Genomic DNA, 17,913 nt, shown 5'->3' on the forward strand with positions numbered 1-17,913 from the left:
TAGTTATGGTTAGCAAAGGATTAGCTCATTTAGAGATAGAGCTTTGCTCATCCGCGAGGGGATCTTCCCATGAGGGGTCTTGAATACAAGGTGGATCTACTCCATGAGAGAGACCGCGGCCTCTACGGATAAGATCCACCTTGTATTCAAGACCCCTCATGGGAAGATCCCCTCGCGGATTCAAGACCTCCTCACGGAGAAGAACCGGTTACCTCTTGTATCGTCCTTTGTTGACTTTGGATCATGTATCCCTCTTTGTGTTTCGAGGATCTAGCATATGTGTGACCTACACTTGTTGGTTGAGTGATTTCTCTCTCATTTCCCCCTCGTGTTCCCCTTGTGTTCTTCATGTTCATCATAGGATCCCCCTCCAATCGTGAAAGATCGGGCCACTAGGGTTCTACCTACATCACATTTTCTCCTCAGATTTGTTCCGGCATTGGTTGGCGAAGCCCTCCTGGCACTACACCACCACCATCTCCACCACGCCGTCGTGCTGGTTGAGATCCCGTCTACGTCTCCACCCTTTGCTTGCTGTATCAAGAAGGAGACGTCATCGAGCCGCGTGTGTGCTGAATGTGGAGGTGCCGTCCGTTCGTCGCTAGATCGGATTGGATCGTGGTCGGATCGCGAAGAGTACGACTACAACAACTGCGTTATATACGCTTCCGCTTTCGGTCTACAAGGGTATGTAGACACACTCTCCTCTCGTAGCTATGCATCTCCTAGATTAGATCTTGGGTGTTCCATAGGAATTTTTTTGATTTTCATGCTTCGTTCCCCATCATGTGGGGCCCACAAGGTAATAGGGCGCGCCTACCCCACTGGGCGCGCCCTGTTACCTTGCCGTCTCCTCACTTCTCGTCTAGTCTCCTCCCGAAGCTTCTAGGGTCTCTTTTGTCCAGAAAAAAGTCGTCAAAAAGTTTCGTAGCGTTTGGACTCCGTTTGGTAGATTTCTTGGAAAACCAAAAACAAGCACAAAACAGCAACTGACACTTGGCACTGGGTAATAGGTTAGTCCCAAAAAATGATATAAAATGGCATATAATTGCATGTAAAATATCCAAGATTGATACTATAATAGCATGGAACAATAAAAAATTGTAGATACGTTGGAGACGCATCACTTCGTGATACTTCACAAAACCTGGGGCATCGTTATCCTCCCGAGTCATCACATGCTCACTATACTGATATCCTCGTTACCGGTTTGTTCTTCTTTCTTGTTGTCGTGTTCCAGCATCTCCATGACTTAGTCACCTGTGTCTGGCCAGACGATGATGGATGCAGGCACACCGAGATGGCCCTAAGAATATCTCTCCGTCGTCGGAGGAGCAAATCTTACTCTCGAGCTATCTAGTTCCTTGTCAAACTTTTCAATGAGCCTGGAAGTTGTCGTTATGATCACCTTGTTATAGGTGATGTTTGAGCAACCCCAAATCCCATCGTGCAGTAAGAAGTGACTACAATACTCTCATGGTCCAAGGATCAAAATCACATGTTAACACTCCTTTTTATTACAACTAGATGATACCCCGCGCGTTGCTGCGGGAATTTGTAATGATGTATAGGAGGGGGATTCATGGAGTGAGAAATTGTAAAATTGTAAAGGAATATACAAACATACATTGTTTGAACCTTTGATATAATGATATGAAAAGTCAGAAAAAATAGGTTAATGTGTTACATAAGTGCATTGGTAGTGTGTTGGACAATTCAATTATCACAAAAGATTGTCTTTTAGGGCATCATTTGATCCTATTAGGCTTAATTAATGACAAACCTTCATATCATTCATTAGTAGTTGTTCCATGTAAATTAAAATAGAATTATCTAAAGGTGTTGGCCACCGCTTAATGATTACGAAACAACAACCAACAGATTCTTTTTATTATATGATAATGTTTCTTGTAAAATAACCGGGAAGGACAAAATCAAGTCCAGCTGTCCAGGTCATGAATGTCATATTGATTCACGACTACCAATCCATATATACCAAATCAAACTATTGTAATTTTTCACGAAACCAATCTGTAAATCTATTGTTTTGAATATTACACAGAACGTGTAGGTAAGCAACCCGACATGATACTTTATTTGGAAAAAAGTCACGGACCTTTTTCCACCCTATAATAAAACAACCACCCACCCACATTGAAAACACAGTATGAAGTTCCACTATAAATACCCAGTCTGATCATAACTTAATTGGGGAAGTATAAGATCAATAGTCAAGATTCAAGAATGTAGGGCAAACTGGAAAAGTGGATTAATGAAAAATCATAAATGTGAATAATTATGTAATCACAAATGCAGGATTCGTATGTGTTAGAATACACCACAATGGGTGGTGGGGAGAGGAAGGGGGATTTGCAAACGTCTAGTAAACTACAATTGGTACACACTACTAAATGAACATTAATACACTGTATGGGTTAATTCATGCGATATTGTCATATGCAGAGAATATATTATGGTTGAGTGATATATACATGACCATGTGGAACGACATCATGTCTAACCCTTTCAAGACAATGTTTGGCGACCTGACCAACCATGTTGGATTCCAACACACTCAACATACCAGACCGGAGGAAAGTTCGCGAGTACAAATGGTAGCAAGCACTCGAATTTCAGCAAAAGCATAGACTGGACTAGATTTATAGGCATAATATGGATGCAGGTTTGATAACTGAAATGTGCTATATACATTAATGTGTACCATGGTTCATCTAAAGGAATCCTAGAGAAGAATCGTGCAAAGACATACCGAGATTCCGGTTGCGCAAGACGTAAGATTTTCCTTTGCAAGCAGTTATGTACAATTCTGATAGGATAATCTTGTACGATCCACCTAAAGAAAGTGAAGGGACAGTCCTTATTATATATACTAATAAACATCATCAGGACTGAAGCAGTAGTGTTGAATTTCCGTTGGAGCCGAACTAAGGTCTAAGATTAATATTAAATAATGCAAAAACTGAACACATAATGGAGAACAACCATCAATTAACCACACATCGAGGCATTACCTGTTGGCCACCCCTTCCCGGAGAACGGAGTTTGCCGCCTGCACAGCCTTGCCCAAGTTTTCACCAATGTCTTCTAGTGTGAGACAGGAGGCATTCACCATGACCATGGGAACAACCTAGTATGATGCACAAGTGCAGTGCGGAGGAGAATTTGCTCGGCAACCAGGCGAGGCCCAAACGTGGTGGCATGAAACAACAACAAGTCGATCTAAATCTTTCCTCGATCTGGTGCAATAAGAAGGCAAGAAGAGCGCCGGGGAAGAAGGAGATGCCCCCATCCCACAGCCCTCGGTCCTGCACCACGACGACATCATACGGTACTGGCCAGCCAAGGCACGTGATATCCATCTCCCCTTTTTCGTTTGTTCTTGGTGGAGTGCAGGTGAGTGATGGGGAGGACAAACTACAGATGAGATCCATCTCCCTTCTTCGTCTGTCTTTGGCTGCCAAGATTTTAAAGTGGATCACCGATTGAGAGGGGCTCGCAGGAGGAGATTAAAAGTTGAGGAAACAACCGAAGAATTAAAGAACCGAAATAAACTGGTGTGGAGGGGAAGGGGAGAGAACATCCATTACAGATCAGGAGAGGAGTCCAAGAAAAAAAGTTCGGGAGAGGAGTAGTCCGACCTATGCGCTGGTAACTGAACGGAAGACGTGGGCATATTGTTTCATGTTTTTTCTTTGATGAGGTGGCAGATTTTGCTTAGGTGGATGGTTGCATGTTGATTGGTGATGTGGATAGGTTGCATGCCAAGAGAATTAGCATAGTGGGGATGAACTATTTAGCTATTATAAATTTATTACAGACGATATAAACTCAATTCATAACAGACAAGTTTGGGTCGATTCAATATGATCGTTCTTCCAACGTCATAATCTCATTGTTGTTTTAGAACTATCGTTTACACTTAACGATATCCTAAAATCCGAAAAATGTGATCCCAACAACACTTGAGCTAGTCATAGAGGCAAAACTTTGAACCTTTTATGCTACCATTTATCATTCCACACGTGCATATGCGTTTTCCACTAAATCGCGTATTCAGGATCATAGCATATGCAGAATAGAATATAAACACTTTAATTATGAAATGAAAATATAATAATAGAATATTATTGCCTCTAGGGCATATTTCCAACAAAGAGCTCTGTTTTTTCTCCAGGAGCAGCAACCCCTTAGGACAGCGGATCTAACAATCAGAAATGCATAAATCAGAAAAAATAAACAGCCAGAAATGCTAAGCATGTGAGATTTACTATCCTATGTGTGGGTGAAAAATGAGGTGTTTTTGTTGATAACCTAATAAATTTAAGTATAGTAGATCTCGCACGAGGACAATTAGGGATCTCAAGCCTCCTGTCGGGGCCGCCCAGATCGGCTTCGTCTTATATGGCCTTAGGGCCATGAAGGTGCGGTCGATCTCGACCTTTGCCAACAGGAGGGCTCCGGCTTCATTTTTCGGTGTGTTTATTGTGTTCGTTTAGTGTTTGTGTCCTGCTCAAAAAGACGAGACAGCGGCGGCTCCCTGAAGTTGGAATAAAGTTCTCTACACCTAGCCCCTATTCTGGTGGTGCGTCAAGCGCTATCGAAGAGCGTGTGGAGGTATGTCTCCGGCGGATCTCGCGTGATCCGGTCGATGTTTGTCTTCGGTGGATCCACTTGGATCCGGTATTTATTCATCTGTGTTCGTGTGCCTTCAGATTGGATCCTTCCGATCTACGCTTCTCTTCATTGGCGGCGGTTGTGTTCTGGTGCGCTAGTCCTATTGGGCATTAGCACGACGACTTTCTGACAGTCCACTACAACAAGGTTTGTCCGGCTCCGACGAGGGAGGGGCAATGACAGCAGCGCGTCTTTGGCTCGCTCCAGTGATTGTAGCCGTCGTTGGGTGGTCTACAGAACTGAATGTAATTTTACTTTTAGTGTTCTCTGTACTGCTTCGATACATAATGAATAGATCGAAAGTTTTTTCCATAAAGTTAACATAAACTTAGGTATAGTAGTAACTTTTTATAATGTACTTCCTTCGTTCCTAAATATAAGTCTTTCTAGAGATTTCACTATAGACTACATATGAAGCAAAATGAGTGAACCTACACTATAAAATATGTCTATATACATCCGTATGTAGTTTGTAGTGGAATCTCTAAAAGACTTATATTTAGGAATGGAGGGAGTAGGTGATTTGTTTTTTATTAACCGGGCGTGATTTATTCCGGAAACATGGAAGCGCTGAAGATGCTGCTCACCCGCATCCCTCGTGGTCCATTGGTCCATAAGCGTCCCACGCTACTACTCTCTCCGTTCGAAATTATTCGTCCAAGAAATAAATGTATCTAGATGTATTTTAGTTGTAGATACAATTTTTTGACAAGTAATTTTGAACGGAGAGTAGAAGCCGGATCAAAGGATTAGGCCGGCCCGAAGCAGGCCGTAGATATAGGTATAGTATATAGTACAAAATACTGGTTACGCTAAAAAAGAGATTGCTTTTCTTTAAGTAATTATGAATCTGGAGAGATGAAAGGGAATGGGAGCGTGGAATCGAGAAAGGCCTTTATAACACGCGCGCCACACACCGCCTCACAACCAAACGCAATATCGCCCTGCCCCTCCCTCTTCCTCGTCGACGCGCAGGCCCCAGGGAAATTCTCCGTTGGAGAAAAGTCGCGTGCCGTCTCTCGCCCACAGGTTAGTTGGTGCCCGCCGCCCGTCTCCTCCTTCCACCGCCCCAGATCCGATCGCCGGAGGCCGCGCCGCCGATCCGGCGTCTGTTCGCTCCTGATGCGCGCGTTGCCGTGCTTTTTCTCGTTGGAGGATTTTTCTTTTAATTTTGGGTTCGGTGTCGCTGGATCTGCGCAGGAATTGTTTCATCTTCGGTTGGTAGGATTCTTCGGCTATGGTTTGATTTGCGCGTCCGCCTCCGTGTGCGACGTAATCGTCGTGGTGGGTGTCTAGTTTAGAGGAGGCGGTTGACTTTCCGTTCAATTTTTTGTGGTGATTTGCGCCGGCCTGTGAATTTATAGATTAGGGACCAGACCGGTGCAGGGAAGGTGATTGGTCTTTTGGATTCGAACAGCACAAAGGGGAACAGGTGATTCGATGGATAATGATCAAAAGGAATGCATTGAGGCCTCTGCTGGCTACCACCGGCCGCCCTATGAGACCCATGTCTTGTCATGGAAGATCCTCGAAGGTCAGTTGCTTAGACACGAGGTCCAAGGTCCCGACAAGAAATTGGATTGCTTGACTTATGCTCCGGGAAAGGATTTGTTGCTTCATCCAGCTGCGTGCCTTCCTTGACCCGGCTTTTATACGACTGTGCGACATGATGGATAAAGTTATAAACCAAAGGTCTAGAATAATTATGTCGACAAAGGAATTAAGGATGAGATAAAAAAGATTGGTCATTCACATAGCATACCAGACAAGGCATTGGAATATCATGCTTTCACCTGTGATCTTGTTATGCAGGAATTGCACACTATAATATGAATCCGTTTAAAGTCCAATCTACTTCTAGTGGCACCTATGTGCTAATAGGGTGTAGTCTGGTCAGGAAGAATCATGGACAGTGATTTTCGGAAACACTGGGCGTTCCCCAACTCGCCCACACGCCTGGATCATCGTTCACTGTCTTTTGCATGAATCTTGACACGAAAAGGTGGATTTGATGTGCCACGTAGGATGGGGCTGGTGTGTGGGCGTTGGAGAGTTTGCCCACACGCCCGCACCATGCTGTTTGCCAGCTGCGCTGTGTGGGCGAACTAGTTTCTGCCCACACAGCCACCATCTAGTTCATGCGCGTGTGGGTGAACTACTTTTCGCCTACACGACACTCCTACGTTGTGGAAGGCAACTGCAGTTACGCGGACGTGGCAACGGTAAACACACATGGCAACTGTGATTCTTTGCTAGACGGCAACTGTGATTCTTTGCTAGACGGCAACTGCAGTTGCGCGTACGTGGCAACCAGATAAACACACATGGCAACTATGGTTGGACCACACGTGGCAACTAGGTGAACACACATGGCAACTATTGTTTGACCATATGTGGCAAGTAGTTAATCACACACGGTAACTACGGTTTGATTACACACGGCAACTATCATAAATTAGACATGGCAACTATAGTTAACTAAACAGATAGAGTTGCCATGCTTTTACAACTACACTTGCCATCCTGGATAACTACATCTGCCAACCAGGATGGCAACTAAATCGTCATCCCGCGGGGTACCTAATGTAGCTGCGCCAGGACGTATGGGCATTTTTGCTTCGTGCCACACGCGTGGGGTGGAGATGAGTAGTACTTGTTGGGCGTGTGGCACGAAGTAGCCGCGCCCACACGTGTGGGCAATTCCAATATCCGCCCACACACAGCCCGTGTGGGCTGCCTCCTGCTCACACCACACACGGTGTGTGGGCGCATGTCGAATATACCACACGTGTGGTGGATATCGGCGCCCGTTATTTTTAATCTTATATATAATTTTCTGTGTGTCTGTCTAAAAATGCCACTTGCGCACCTAGAGAGATCTAATCTGAATGTATGCCAACTGCCATAGTCAGGAAAAGTCTATTGATCCCCTGATTTTAGGGACTTATGAACTGATTAATCCAAAACTATGTAGCTTGAGAGCCGGGCCGTCATGCATACATGCCTTGTGCTTTCATGGTCGCAGTAGTTCTTTAGCAGTTTAGCTTACGGCCTGAACCAGGATCACATATTTGGCTTATTATTGCTTTTAAATAAAAATATGTAGCAATTTCTTCTTTACAGCCGTCTGTGCACCAACATTGGATTCACCTATGATCCTCATAATGTATATTTTTTGTGCTTGTTACTCGTGCTGTTGGTATTTTTGCATCACCATTTCTTGGTAATGAGTTGTCATACTTCTGTGCCTGCAGCCCGTTGGCAGCAATGGCACAAGAGAGCTGGAAGGAGTCTGAGGAGACTGTCCAAACACCTGAGGCACCAATATTGTGTGTAAACAACTGCGGCTTCTTCGGTAGCAGCATGACAAACAACATGTGCTCCAAGTGCTACAGGGACTTCATTAAGGCCACGACAATGGCTGCCCCTGTAGTGGAGAAGAAGGTGTTCTCAGTGGCATCATCTTCCAGTGTGACATTGGAGCAAGCAAAGGCAGATGAAGTACCAGCCGTGGCTGTAGCTGATAGCCAAGCAGCACAGGAGCCTCCAAAGCCGCCCAGCAACAGATGCCTTTCATGCCGCAAGAAGGTAGGCTTGACCGGTTTCCAGTGCCGGTGCGGGGGAACATTCTGCTCCATGCACCGCTACGCTGACTCCCACGAATGCACTTTCGACTACAAGAAGGCTGGCCGGGAGCAGATTGCCAAGCAGAACCCTGTTGTGATAGCCAAGAAGATCAACAAGATATAATTGATAATGACACCGGGTTCATTTGCTTGCTATTCGTGGTGGTGCTGGATTCGTCTTTACTTGAATCAGTAGGTTTCTTCTGGTCTGGTTGCTAGGGTCTCAATTGTGTCTATCCTTCTCCTTCATGGTTCGCTTCTCTCCATTAAGAATGAAATGAAATAATGTAAATATATAATATTATATTGTTTTAGCTGTTCGTTTCGTATATTGCTTATTGCTCCTTGCTCATCAGTAAAGTTTCTAAGCTCAGGAAATCGTCTCGCTGCATTTTACTGTGTGTCAGACAATGGCTTCCTTCCGTGGGATTGGGACAGCCCATTGCCGGCGGTCATTACTGCTCCGATACTCCGACATGGTAAACTAGCCTAGCCTCGCCTGCATCTTCCCTGAGTTTGTCCCATGGTCAGCAGCCGGGTCGCCTCTCATGCGGCCATGGCAAAAAGCTCCTGCGACTCCAATTCCCATCTTGCAGCAAGGTCCAGGCGCGCAGTTGTTGGAGCAGGAGGATGTGCTGCAGCGTTACTGCGAGAGTTTTTTGCAATTTGGGTTTTCTTCCCAATTTATAGAGAAGCTTGCGACTCCTGCACCTCGGGTGGGTGAGCAGTGCCGAAACACCTGCAACAGTGACTGTACCGCGGCCAACTGCACATTTCAGGGAACATGAGTTGCATGGTCAACTATGTCTTCCTGTGCATCTACTAATCCCATCCGTTTCAAAATATAGTGCTTCCTCTATTTCCGAGCTTCAATTTTGATCATAAATTTAACCAATGAGACTGACTGCGGCGGGAGCAAAGTTATACCAGTGAATTTGTATTCAAAAGAAGTTTTCAATTGTATAATTTTTTCTCCCACCGCAGTTGGTTTCGTTGGTTAAATTTATGATCAAAGTTGGACCTAGAAAAGCGCAGGTGCACTATGTTTTGGAATGAAGGGAGTAGCCTTTTGTTTCCAACTAAATCTCCTAATTCGCCGTGCACCATGGCTACGTACCTCCGTCCGTCTGTGGTTCAACATTACTAGTGCCCACAACTCTTCGATCCGGCAACAATAATCTAGATCTGGTCATCACTGACGTGCCCCCATATTCTACTATGGGACGGTGGTGGTCAGTGCTATGGAAGACTAAGGTGGGTCTATGGTCTGCAATTTCTGGACCGTTCATTATATATATACATATCATTTAATTTATATTTTTCTCATTGTTGTTGTTGTTGCTGTTGTTGTTCAGGTTACCACTTCCAGATATTCACTTACTGTATCTAGAGACATTGATGTGTAGGTTGATTATCATGGGTCATATTTTAGTTTGCATTATGATCATGATTTAACTACAGACTGTTTAAAGTAATATGTAACACATACTATTGGCATGATCGCAACAAATGACTATTTTCTACCAGAAAATTCTTTTGACAATTAGAACGAAGTTTTTTTAAGGCATAGAGTAAGTGCTCTATTTTACAGTAACTATATAGATAGATATATCACTGCTTTTACAGTTTTGATTTTTGCCATCACAAGCATATAGGCGTACACATACACACAGTTTTACAATCTCCATGTCCTTCCTTTGATAGTCATGTACATTGCCTTGTCACTTGGCAACCAGGCTATAGATATGGTTATTGTTGTTCTGGGCTTGCAGCATAGCAAGGATAAGTGAATAGTAAAAAGATGCCAACAAAAGAAAGTTACATTGCATTTGAGAAATACACATTGTAAATGCCAACAGAAGGAAACAATTGTAAACCTTCTTAAGAAATAGCTTAGTAATTCACTTCATATTCTTTTTGGTTTAACATAAAAGTTGGTTTAAGGATATTTCTAGATAGATAACTTGACACATTTGTTTAAGCATACTACAACATGTTTCACTATCTATTTATCCCCGCGTTTAGGGACAAATGAATGAGCTCCAGTGTCTCCAAGAACTTTCGTTTTGCCTTTCATAGTTTGTTCTGTAGTATTAGCCTAGCTATCACAACTTACTGGCTTACTTTGATATTCCTTAAGTTTGAGCTTCAGCTTGTCGATGTTGTGTGCCTAAGCTTAACCATAACGTGAAAAATGACCCATACAATCTAGATTTCCTGAGTTGCTCGGTTTGCACACTTGATGATTTTATATTGTTAAATCCATGCCCCTTACTTGGTAAAGATAGTACCCTTCGGAAGTTAAAGTACTAAAGAAGGAATTATCAATCCTATATAGCTGAGGGAGGAAGAGGTTGATGCCTCTATAGGCTAATGTTGGACAACACATGGTCTTTTATCCCGGTTTCTGCTTGCATAGCTTGTTTCCCTTAGCTGCAGTTTTGATATCATTAATCATTCATTAGAAACATATAACACGGTATTGGGCCTGCTCTCGTGTGACATGCCTATAATTATTAATTATCTCACAGTTTATTTGCATGTTTATAGTATGTAATAAATAAAGATATTTTCTCACATATTATTTGCATCTTTATAGTATGTAGTAAATGAAGATATGATTTTTGTGCTTTCGATCTCTTTGCAACTGAAGTGGACTTTTCAGTGATAACCTATGATTCCTAAGGTACTACCGTATTATTAGTGGTTGTCTGTGAAAAACAGGTGAGGCATCTGATTGTTTTGCTCCAGCCTAAAAGTGCATTGGGTTGATCATCCAGGCCAATCTCTACTCTATTCCTTGTGTGGGAGGGTATCATTTTATACCAAGTCTTATGTTTTTTTGGGGAAAATTTTGTTTATGCCACTCCAGCTTTTGCCAATTTTCTTTATGCCACTTTTGGCATTTCATTTTTGCCAATTTTTGAAGTGACAATTGTGATGTATTGTCAAAAGCTAAGAGTGGCAAAAGTGAAATCAAATTATTTTACCTTTGCTATGGAATGGCTATTGTGATACATTGTCAAAATCTAAGAGTGACAAAAGTGAAATGACAAATTTTAGATGGGCATAAGGAAAATTGGCAAAATCTAGAGTGGCAAAAACATTTCCCCCTTTTTTATGTGTGTTCACTAAATTAATTCTTGCATTTTCAGTGTCGTAGCATATAAGTGTTTCAACTTTGTACTAACTTTAGTACATGCTTTGAGGGCCACTATAAAAGTGTGTGGTTGCTCAACGAAGCTTCATAAATATTACTCCCTCCGTCCCATAATGAAAGATGTTTTTGACACTATACCAGTGTTAAAAAACATCTTACATTATGGAATGGAAGGAGTAGATGATTACGCGCGTCTTGATGCGCCCTTTTTCACTGTAATTTCTCCCTTTCACGGAACCTATCCACTGTAGTCAGATAACACTCCAAAGATATCAAAGAGAACTCTGAGACCGATCTGAATCTTCTTGCTTGTTGGCATGGAAGAAAACATGGACTTCTTACTTTTCCAATAACAAGCACGAGACTGGTTGACTTCTATGATTGAATTATGAGTTATCTTTATGCATCCATCAATTCAAGCTCACTCAAATTGCTTCACCCCTTCGAGCTTCCTTCCATAGGACTGTAGGTTGTTCAGGCCCATCTTCGAGATCCTCGACTTGTTGTGGTTCACTCTAAATCAATCGTTCGATCTGACATTGCTTTGCAAAATATCGAACAAACTATTGATTTTCAGTCAGAACAGTGTGCATTGGGTAGCAACAATAAAAACAATCAATTATAATAGCAATATCCCACTTTGGCAGGAGCATACAAAGCATAACAACACACAACGCAGAGCAGCAACCACATAAAATAGATCAACCAAGTTTCGCTCATTGTCTCTCAGTCTCCTCTCTCTTAATAAAATTCCCGAGAGGGCCCCACCATTATTTGATGAACAGAAGCACGCAACAGCAACAAACCTCAATCAATGACATATTTCCCGCCACTTTTCTTCTCCCATCAATCTTCAGCACACATGCAACACACAACATTAGTAGCAACAGGTTGGTAATCTCCCCAGCCGTCGACACGCACACACGAGCTCCGTTGATACACGTAGCACGGGTCTCCTTTTTCCTGACCCGAAGATCGTAGAACAACTGTCCAAGGGTAAATTTTCATTAATTATAAATATATTCAAAAGTATAAAATGGGACCAAAACATCCATCTAGCCTATGCCTGTTTTATGAAACATCATAAGATGATTATTGGAGGAATTGTTCTGTCCAAGTCTTGATCGTCAGTGCTTTCATTGGTTTAGCTCTGATCTCAACTTTTTTTGAGACATAGGTCTCAACTGTATTCATGCCCTCTGATAGATGGAAAATCCAACCTTTTATCATTTCTACCTAACCAAATGCTCCAGCATCTCATCCTAATATTTTCTAGGGGGGATATTATTGTGGATTGCTTGCATTCTCAAACATATTTCATCAGAGCTTGAGATGCCTCTATTTCTATTTGGAAGAATGTCGTTCCAACAGCTGAGGGAAAATATGCAGTCCCCAAAATAGGTGAGAAAGAGTTTCCTCAACATTCTCTGAACATAGGGCACAGTTGTATGAGTCACAATACATAGCTTTCTATGCAGCAGATTTGTAATCACCCTATCATGGAGTAGTAGCCAGAGAAAAAAATTGTTCGTCAGTCTCGAAGAAAAGTCAATAGGGCTCTGAAAATATGGTGTGTCTTGTAGGGTCCAATTAGAGACTTATACATCTTCGATGAGTAGTTTAGAGCCTTCTAACTGTAAGTCCATAAGTCCTGTAGATCTCTGTTTTGCCTACTAGCCAGTTCAGTCTGAAGTTGGTTGAATTGCTCAAAAGCCTGAGAGGATATAGGTCTGTGAAAAATGCTCTTCTAATTCTTGAATTCCCATGGCTTGTTAGAGGGAAATGTTTGGTTTAGTGGCATAGGAGTAGAAGTTTAGGATATGCAGTACTCAAGCATCAGTTGTTCCATTTGTCCTCTCAGAATTAATTGTGTCTCCTTTTCCAGCATTACATACATAGTGTTGCATGTACACGGGGAGGAGTTTGACGGCACTTATGCACCAGAATGAGCCAACAGATCTATCCCCTGGTGTGGGGTCTGAATAATAGGTTTCCCAAATGATTTTGGCCCAAGGGATTTCCTCTTTGTTTAGGAACTTATGGATAAATTTCATGAGAAGAGCTTGGTTATGAGTGTTGATATCCAAAATTCCCAAGCCTCCATGGCTTTTGGGACAACAAAATTTATTCCAAGATATCAGGGAGGGCCCTTGATCTCCAGTGCGATATTTCTTCCAGAGGCATAGCCTAAGATATTTTTTGATCTGACCACATATTTTGGAATAGTAAAGGTGCTCATGAAGAAAATGGGCATGCTTGCAAAAACAGATTTCACTAGAATGAGTTTGTCTCCATAAGACAGGAGAGTGGACCAGCCCAAAAGTCTTTTCTCAATCCTGGAAAGCATGGGCACAAAATCTTCAACTTTTGGTTTTGAAAGGCTAAGTGGCAGGCCCAAGTAAGTGATAGGAAGATTTCCAATTTGGCATTCCATGAGTTTAGACAGTGCTTGCATCTTGCTATCAAGGGTGTTGATAGAGATCAATGTTCAAAAAATCTGCCGATTTAAAGATTTATCATCTGATTTATCGCTAACCGGTGGGTGACGGATAAGATTATGCCATGTCATCACCATTTACAGTTTGGACATATTTATCGCTCTGACAAGCAATTTATCTGGAACATACCGATAAATCTGGCCTATTTCTAGTATTATGTGTGCAAGAACTATGTTTACTAGACAAATGCCCCGCGCTTTGCTGCGGAAATTCGTATGAAACAAAAAACGCGTGAACTAATCAACCTAGTTAGTGCCTTTACGGTTCATCTTGTAACAAGATAATTTGGTTTCCACTCTAAGCAAAATATGCAATTCTTCCATGGATCACGGAAGTGCGAGATGCATGCATGCGACCATTTTCTCTCCGGACTAACACACACTCTAAGCGTGAGTTACTGCATGCATGCGCATGTGCCTGGTGGAGCTTCTCTTAACATGTAGATCGGATGGCTATTGTAGATTGATCTAATATATCCAACGGCTAAATTAATTTTGACAATGTGGATATTTTTTGTAATGGGGGCTAGCTATATATTTAGATAGAGTAGATTTGTGTTTTGCGGAACTTATTATGTAATATGTACAACTGTCCTATTTTGTTTGTCATTGTACAAGGATTCAAAGGCAAGGAACGAAGGTACCACTTTTGTCCAATATTTTTTGTTGTTGAATATAACATATTTTAGTGCTGGAAACCTGGGATCTGTAAAAAAAATGTCCAATTAATAGTCAAACAATAAAATCGATTAATAGTTTGATTTCTGATTAATCTCTAATCCCTAGCCGACTGAGATGCTAACAATAAGAGATATCCTCAACATCATTGTTGACTTGGAGTAGTTCACCTTCAGTCTAGTATATGCGGCATAGTGCAAGAGCAAATTCTTATGTGTGATAGCTGGACTTCCTTGAAAGGGATAACAAGGATCGTATCATCAGCATATTGAATCGCAGGGTAGTTAGGGCATGTTGCATGAAGTAATGTACTGTCAATCATCTTAGTGTGCATTGCTTTATTAAGGATGGATTGAAGAAGGTCTACTGCAAGGACAAAGATGAGGGGTGAGAGAGGGTCTCCGTCTCCTTGCTTGACCCATCTCCTGCAAAGGAATTGTCTACCTGGGATACCATTTAAAACGACAGTAGAGTAGCCAGTGGTGTAGATCATCTTAATCCAATGCAGCCATTTGGTTCCAAAACCCTTGGCCAGCAAAATCTCCATAATTTTGTCATGAATAAGCATATCAAATGCCTTCTCAGAATCCAATTTAAGCAATACCATTTTTATTTGCTTGGTGGCACTGATGTAAATATGCAAATGACCATGCAAGGCAATCTTGGATGCATCTGTTATGGAGAAATCCATACTGATTGATATGGACAAGAGAGAAGGAACTTTTTGCAGTCTATTAGCCAGGAGTTTGGTGATAATCTTCAGAGTACAATTGAGAAGTGAAAGGTGTCTATAACCACCAGGTGAAGCTGTGAGTCCTTTTTAGGATCAAAGTAATAAATGAATAGTTGATGCTTTGCATATTGACCTTGCCTGCATGAAAATCAGCAATGAGTTTGTTGAAGTCTGGTGCAATAATGTGCCAACATGCCTTTAGAAAAGTAGCACTGAAACCATCTAGCCGTAGGGATTTGTTACTAGGCATATGTTTGACCACATCATCTAGTTCCTTTTTGGTAAATGTAGCTTCAGTGGCCTGAGAAATACCCATTCTTTTCTTGAAGGTAGTGAATAAGATAGCAGCTTTTGTGTGATAGTCATTGTGCTCAATCCCATTATCATCCTTTAACACAATGATAAGATTATTTATGTGCTTGATGGTTGCCTTGGCTTGGAAGAATTTAATGTTGGCCTCACTAAATTTGATGTTTCTAATTGTAGCTCTTTGCTTCCAGTATGTCCTCTGCATTATCAAAATGTGCTCTAAATGTCGTTTGAATGTATCTCTGCCACTTCTTTCCTTAGGTGTCAGCTGTCTAAATTCCTTAAAGGTATCATAGAGAAGAATAATAGAATTAGTGTTTGCAATAATATTATTCATGTTAGATATGTTTCTAGCCCAGTTTTCAACCCCTTTCTCAATCTTTTAAACTTAGCACAGTCTCCTTACCATGTTGTTCCTCCTCATGATCATGGTGCCAGTCGCCTAAATTGTGTCGGTGCACCTCCCTGGCTCCCAGCTATTCCCCCTACTCGTTTACTTCGCCCAGCCAACAACGGCTCCCTACACCCTCGATGTGTCCACCTCGCCACCAACATCGGCTGCCTGCGGCCCCTGCACCCCACCTCACTGCCACACGTATCAACTGCATAGCCGTTCATTGGCTCCCTCCCAGGTCAGCCCCTCTCTCCCTCGATTTGGAAATATTTGGGTGAGAAACAAATGAACGAACCTACGGGCCGGAGTCATGCACGGTGGTTGGAAGAACACTTTTGGTTGGCGCCCCGAGTGGTAGGGGAAGTGGCGAGAGACGAACCTCACGCAGAAACCCCTCCTCCGCGCTACCAAACTAGAAGAAGACGTCGAAGTGCCGCGTCGGCGCCGCACCCACTCCCTTCTTCAATGACGGAGAAATGCACCACCTCCAAAAGCCCATACGACCACCACGAGTGCCTGTGGATGGGCCCAACACACTACACAAATGGGCCACTCAACTACACATAGGGCCAAGGTGCCGCCCACAACTAGGATGCACTGGGAGGCTGCATTCTTTGGGATCTTAGTATCTTTACTGATAGATAATTAGAATGAACATGGTTTTATGCCCCCTCACCCCATATTTTGTAGGTGCTTATTGTTCTTTATATCCAAAAAAGAGGACTACACTTTCAAACATTTATTTATTCTTGTCCAAGAAACTGCATGGGAGGCCCGAACAATGAATTTTCTTAATCAAGAGAAAAATACCATTCAAGAGCCCGACAACAAACTTAAGCTTTGATCATAATTTTATTGCCTGGATCAAACAAAGTGTGTGGAGTTGTTCCGAAGTACCAGGCTATTTAGTTCTTACCACAATGAATAAAATAATGAATAAACTATAAATGGGAGAAATGGATGAAAATTTAGTCTTTATGATAAGGAAGTTTATGTATTTTATCTTTCCCTGTGTCTTTCCATATGGATTTGTACATGTTGTTTAGCAGAACGCCAAACTTACTTATTAGCTTCGTGTATCTAGCAATCAGATGATTTACATTGTGCTTAAAGGGAAACTTTATCATGTCGGATATTATTTTAAAAAGCTAGGAAGTCATATAAAAGTTGGTCCAACATCAATATTCAAATCTCATTTTATTACCCCCATTATATATATTTTATTGTATGTGTTCCATAATATCTTCATTAGATTTGTTTATAAAAGGTGGTCCTGTAATAGCCTAAGTGGGTTGGACAATTTTTTGTTTGTTTAGCCCATCACAAATTTGTGCTCCTTGTTGTAGTTACAGTTCCTAGCAATTCATATATTTTTTCTACCTATTCTACAACGATCATGATTTGGCAGTGGAGCATGCCCCGTTGGTTCGGTCTTTCCTGCAACATACCCTATTTTTGCTGATGGGCCACGAGTCTCAGGAGTCATCCTTTTAATGTACATGTTATCAGCCTATTACTTTAGCTACTTTTCTATGTAATGATGTCATAAGACAATTCTGATGATATACATGTTGTCATTCTACCGTGTTGTCCTTGCTCAATGCTCATAGTCTATAATGTATTTGCATCGCTAAAATGGTACGTTTGTTCCAATATTATTTACATTATACATATCTATGCGGAGCATCCTTCGGTCATCCCTAGTGATTCTACTCCATCTCCACAAGGGCCTAGCGGATCCATGACAAGAGCGCGAGCACGTTCCATTGCAAACGAGGTGATTTCACTCCTACTCGAGCTTGCCGTTCCATCCCATGAGAA

The 17,913-nt window shown here is 42.1% G+C and overlaps 1 protein-coding gene across 1 annotated transcript; it reads left to right on the top strand.

Annotated features, from left to right (window-relative positions):
• Positions 1-5,528: 5,528 nt before the first annotated feature.
• LOC123052803 (zinc finger A20 and AN1 domain-containing stress-associated protein 9) lies at positions 5,529-8,652 on the top strand. The gene is made up of 2 exons (XM_044476140.1): positions 5,529-5,724; positions 7,950-8,652. The coding sequence occupies exon 2, from the start codon at positions 7,963-7,965 to the stop codon at positions 8,443-8,445; it is 483 nt and encodes a 160-aa protein (XP_044332075.1). The 5' UTR covers positions 5,529-5,724; positions 7,950-7,962; the 3' UTR covers positions 8,446-8,652.
• Positions 8,653-17,913: the final 9,261 nt, after the last annotated feature.

This window comes from Triticum aestivum, chromosome 2D (genome assembly GCF_018294505.1).
Source record: "Triticum aestivum cultivar Chinese Spring chromosome 2D, IWGSC CS RefSeq v2.1, whole genome shotgun sequence".
Classification (NCBI taxonomy): domain Eukaryota; kingdom Viridiplantae; phylum Streptophyta; class Magnoliopsida; order Poales; family Poaceae; genus Triticum; species Triticum aestivum.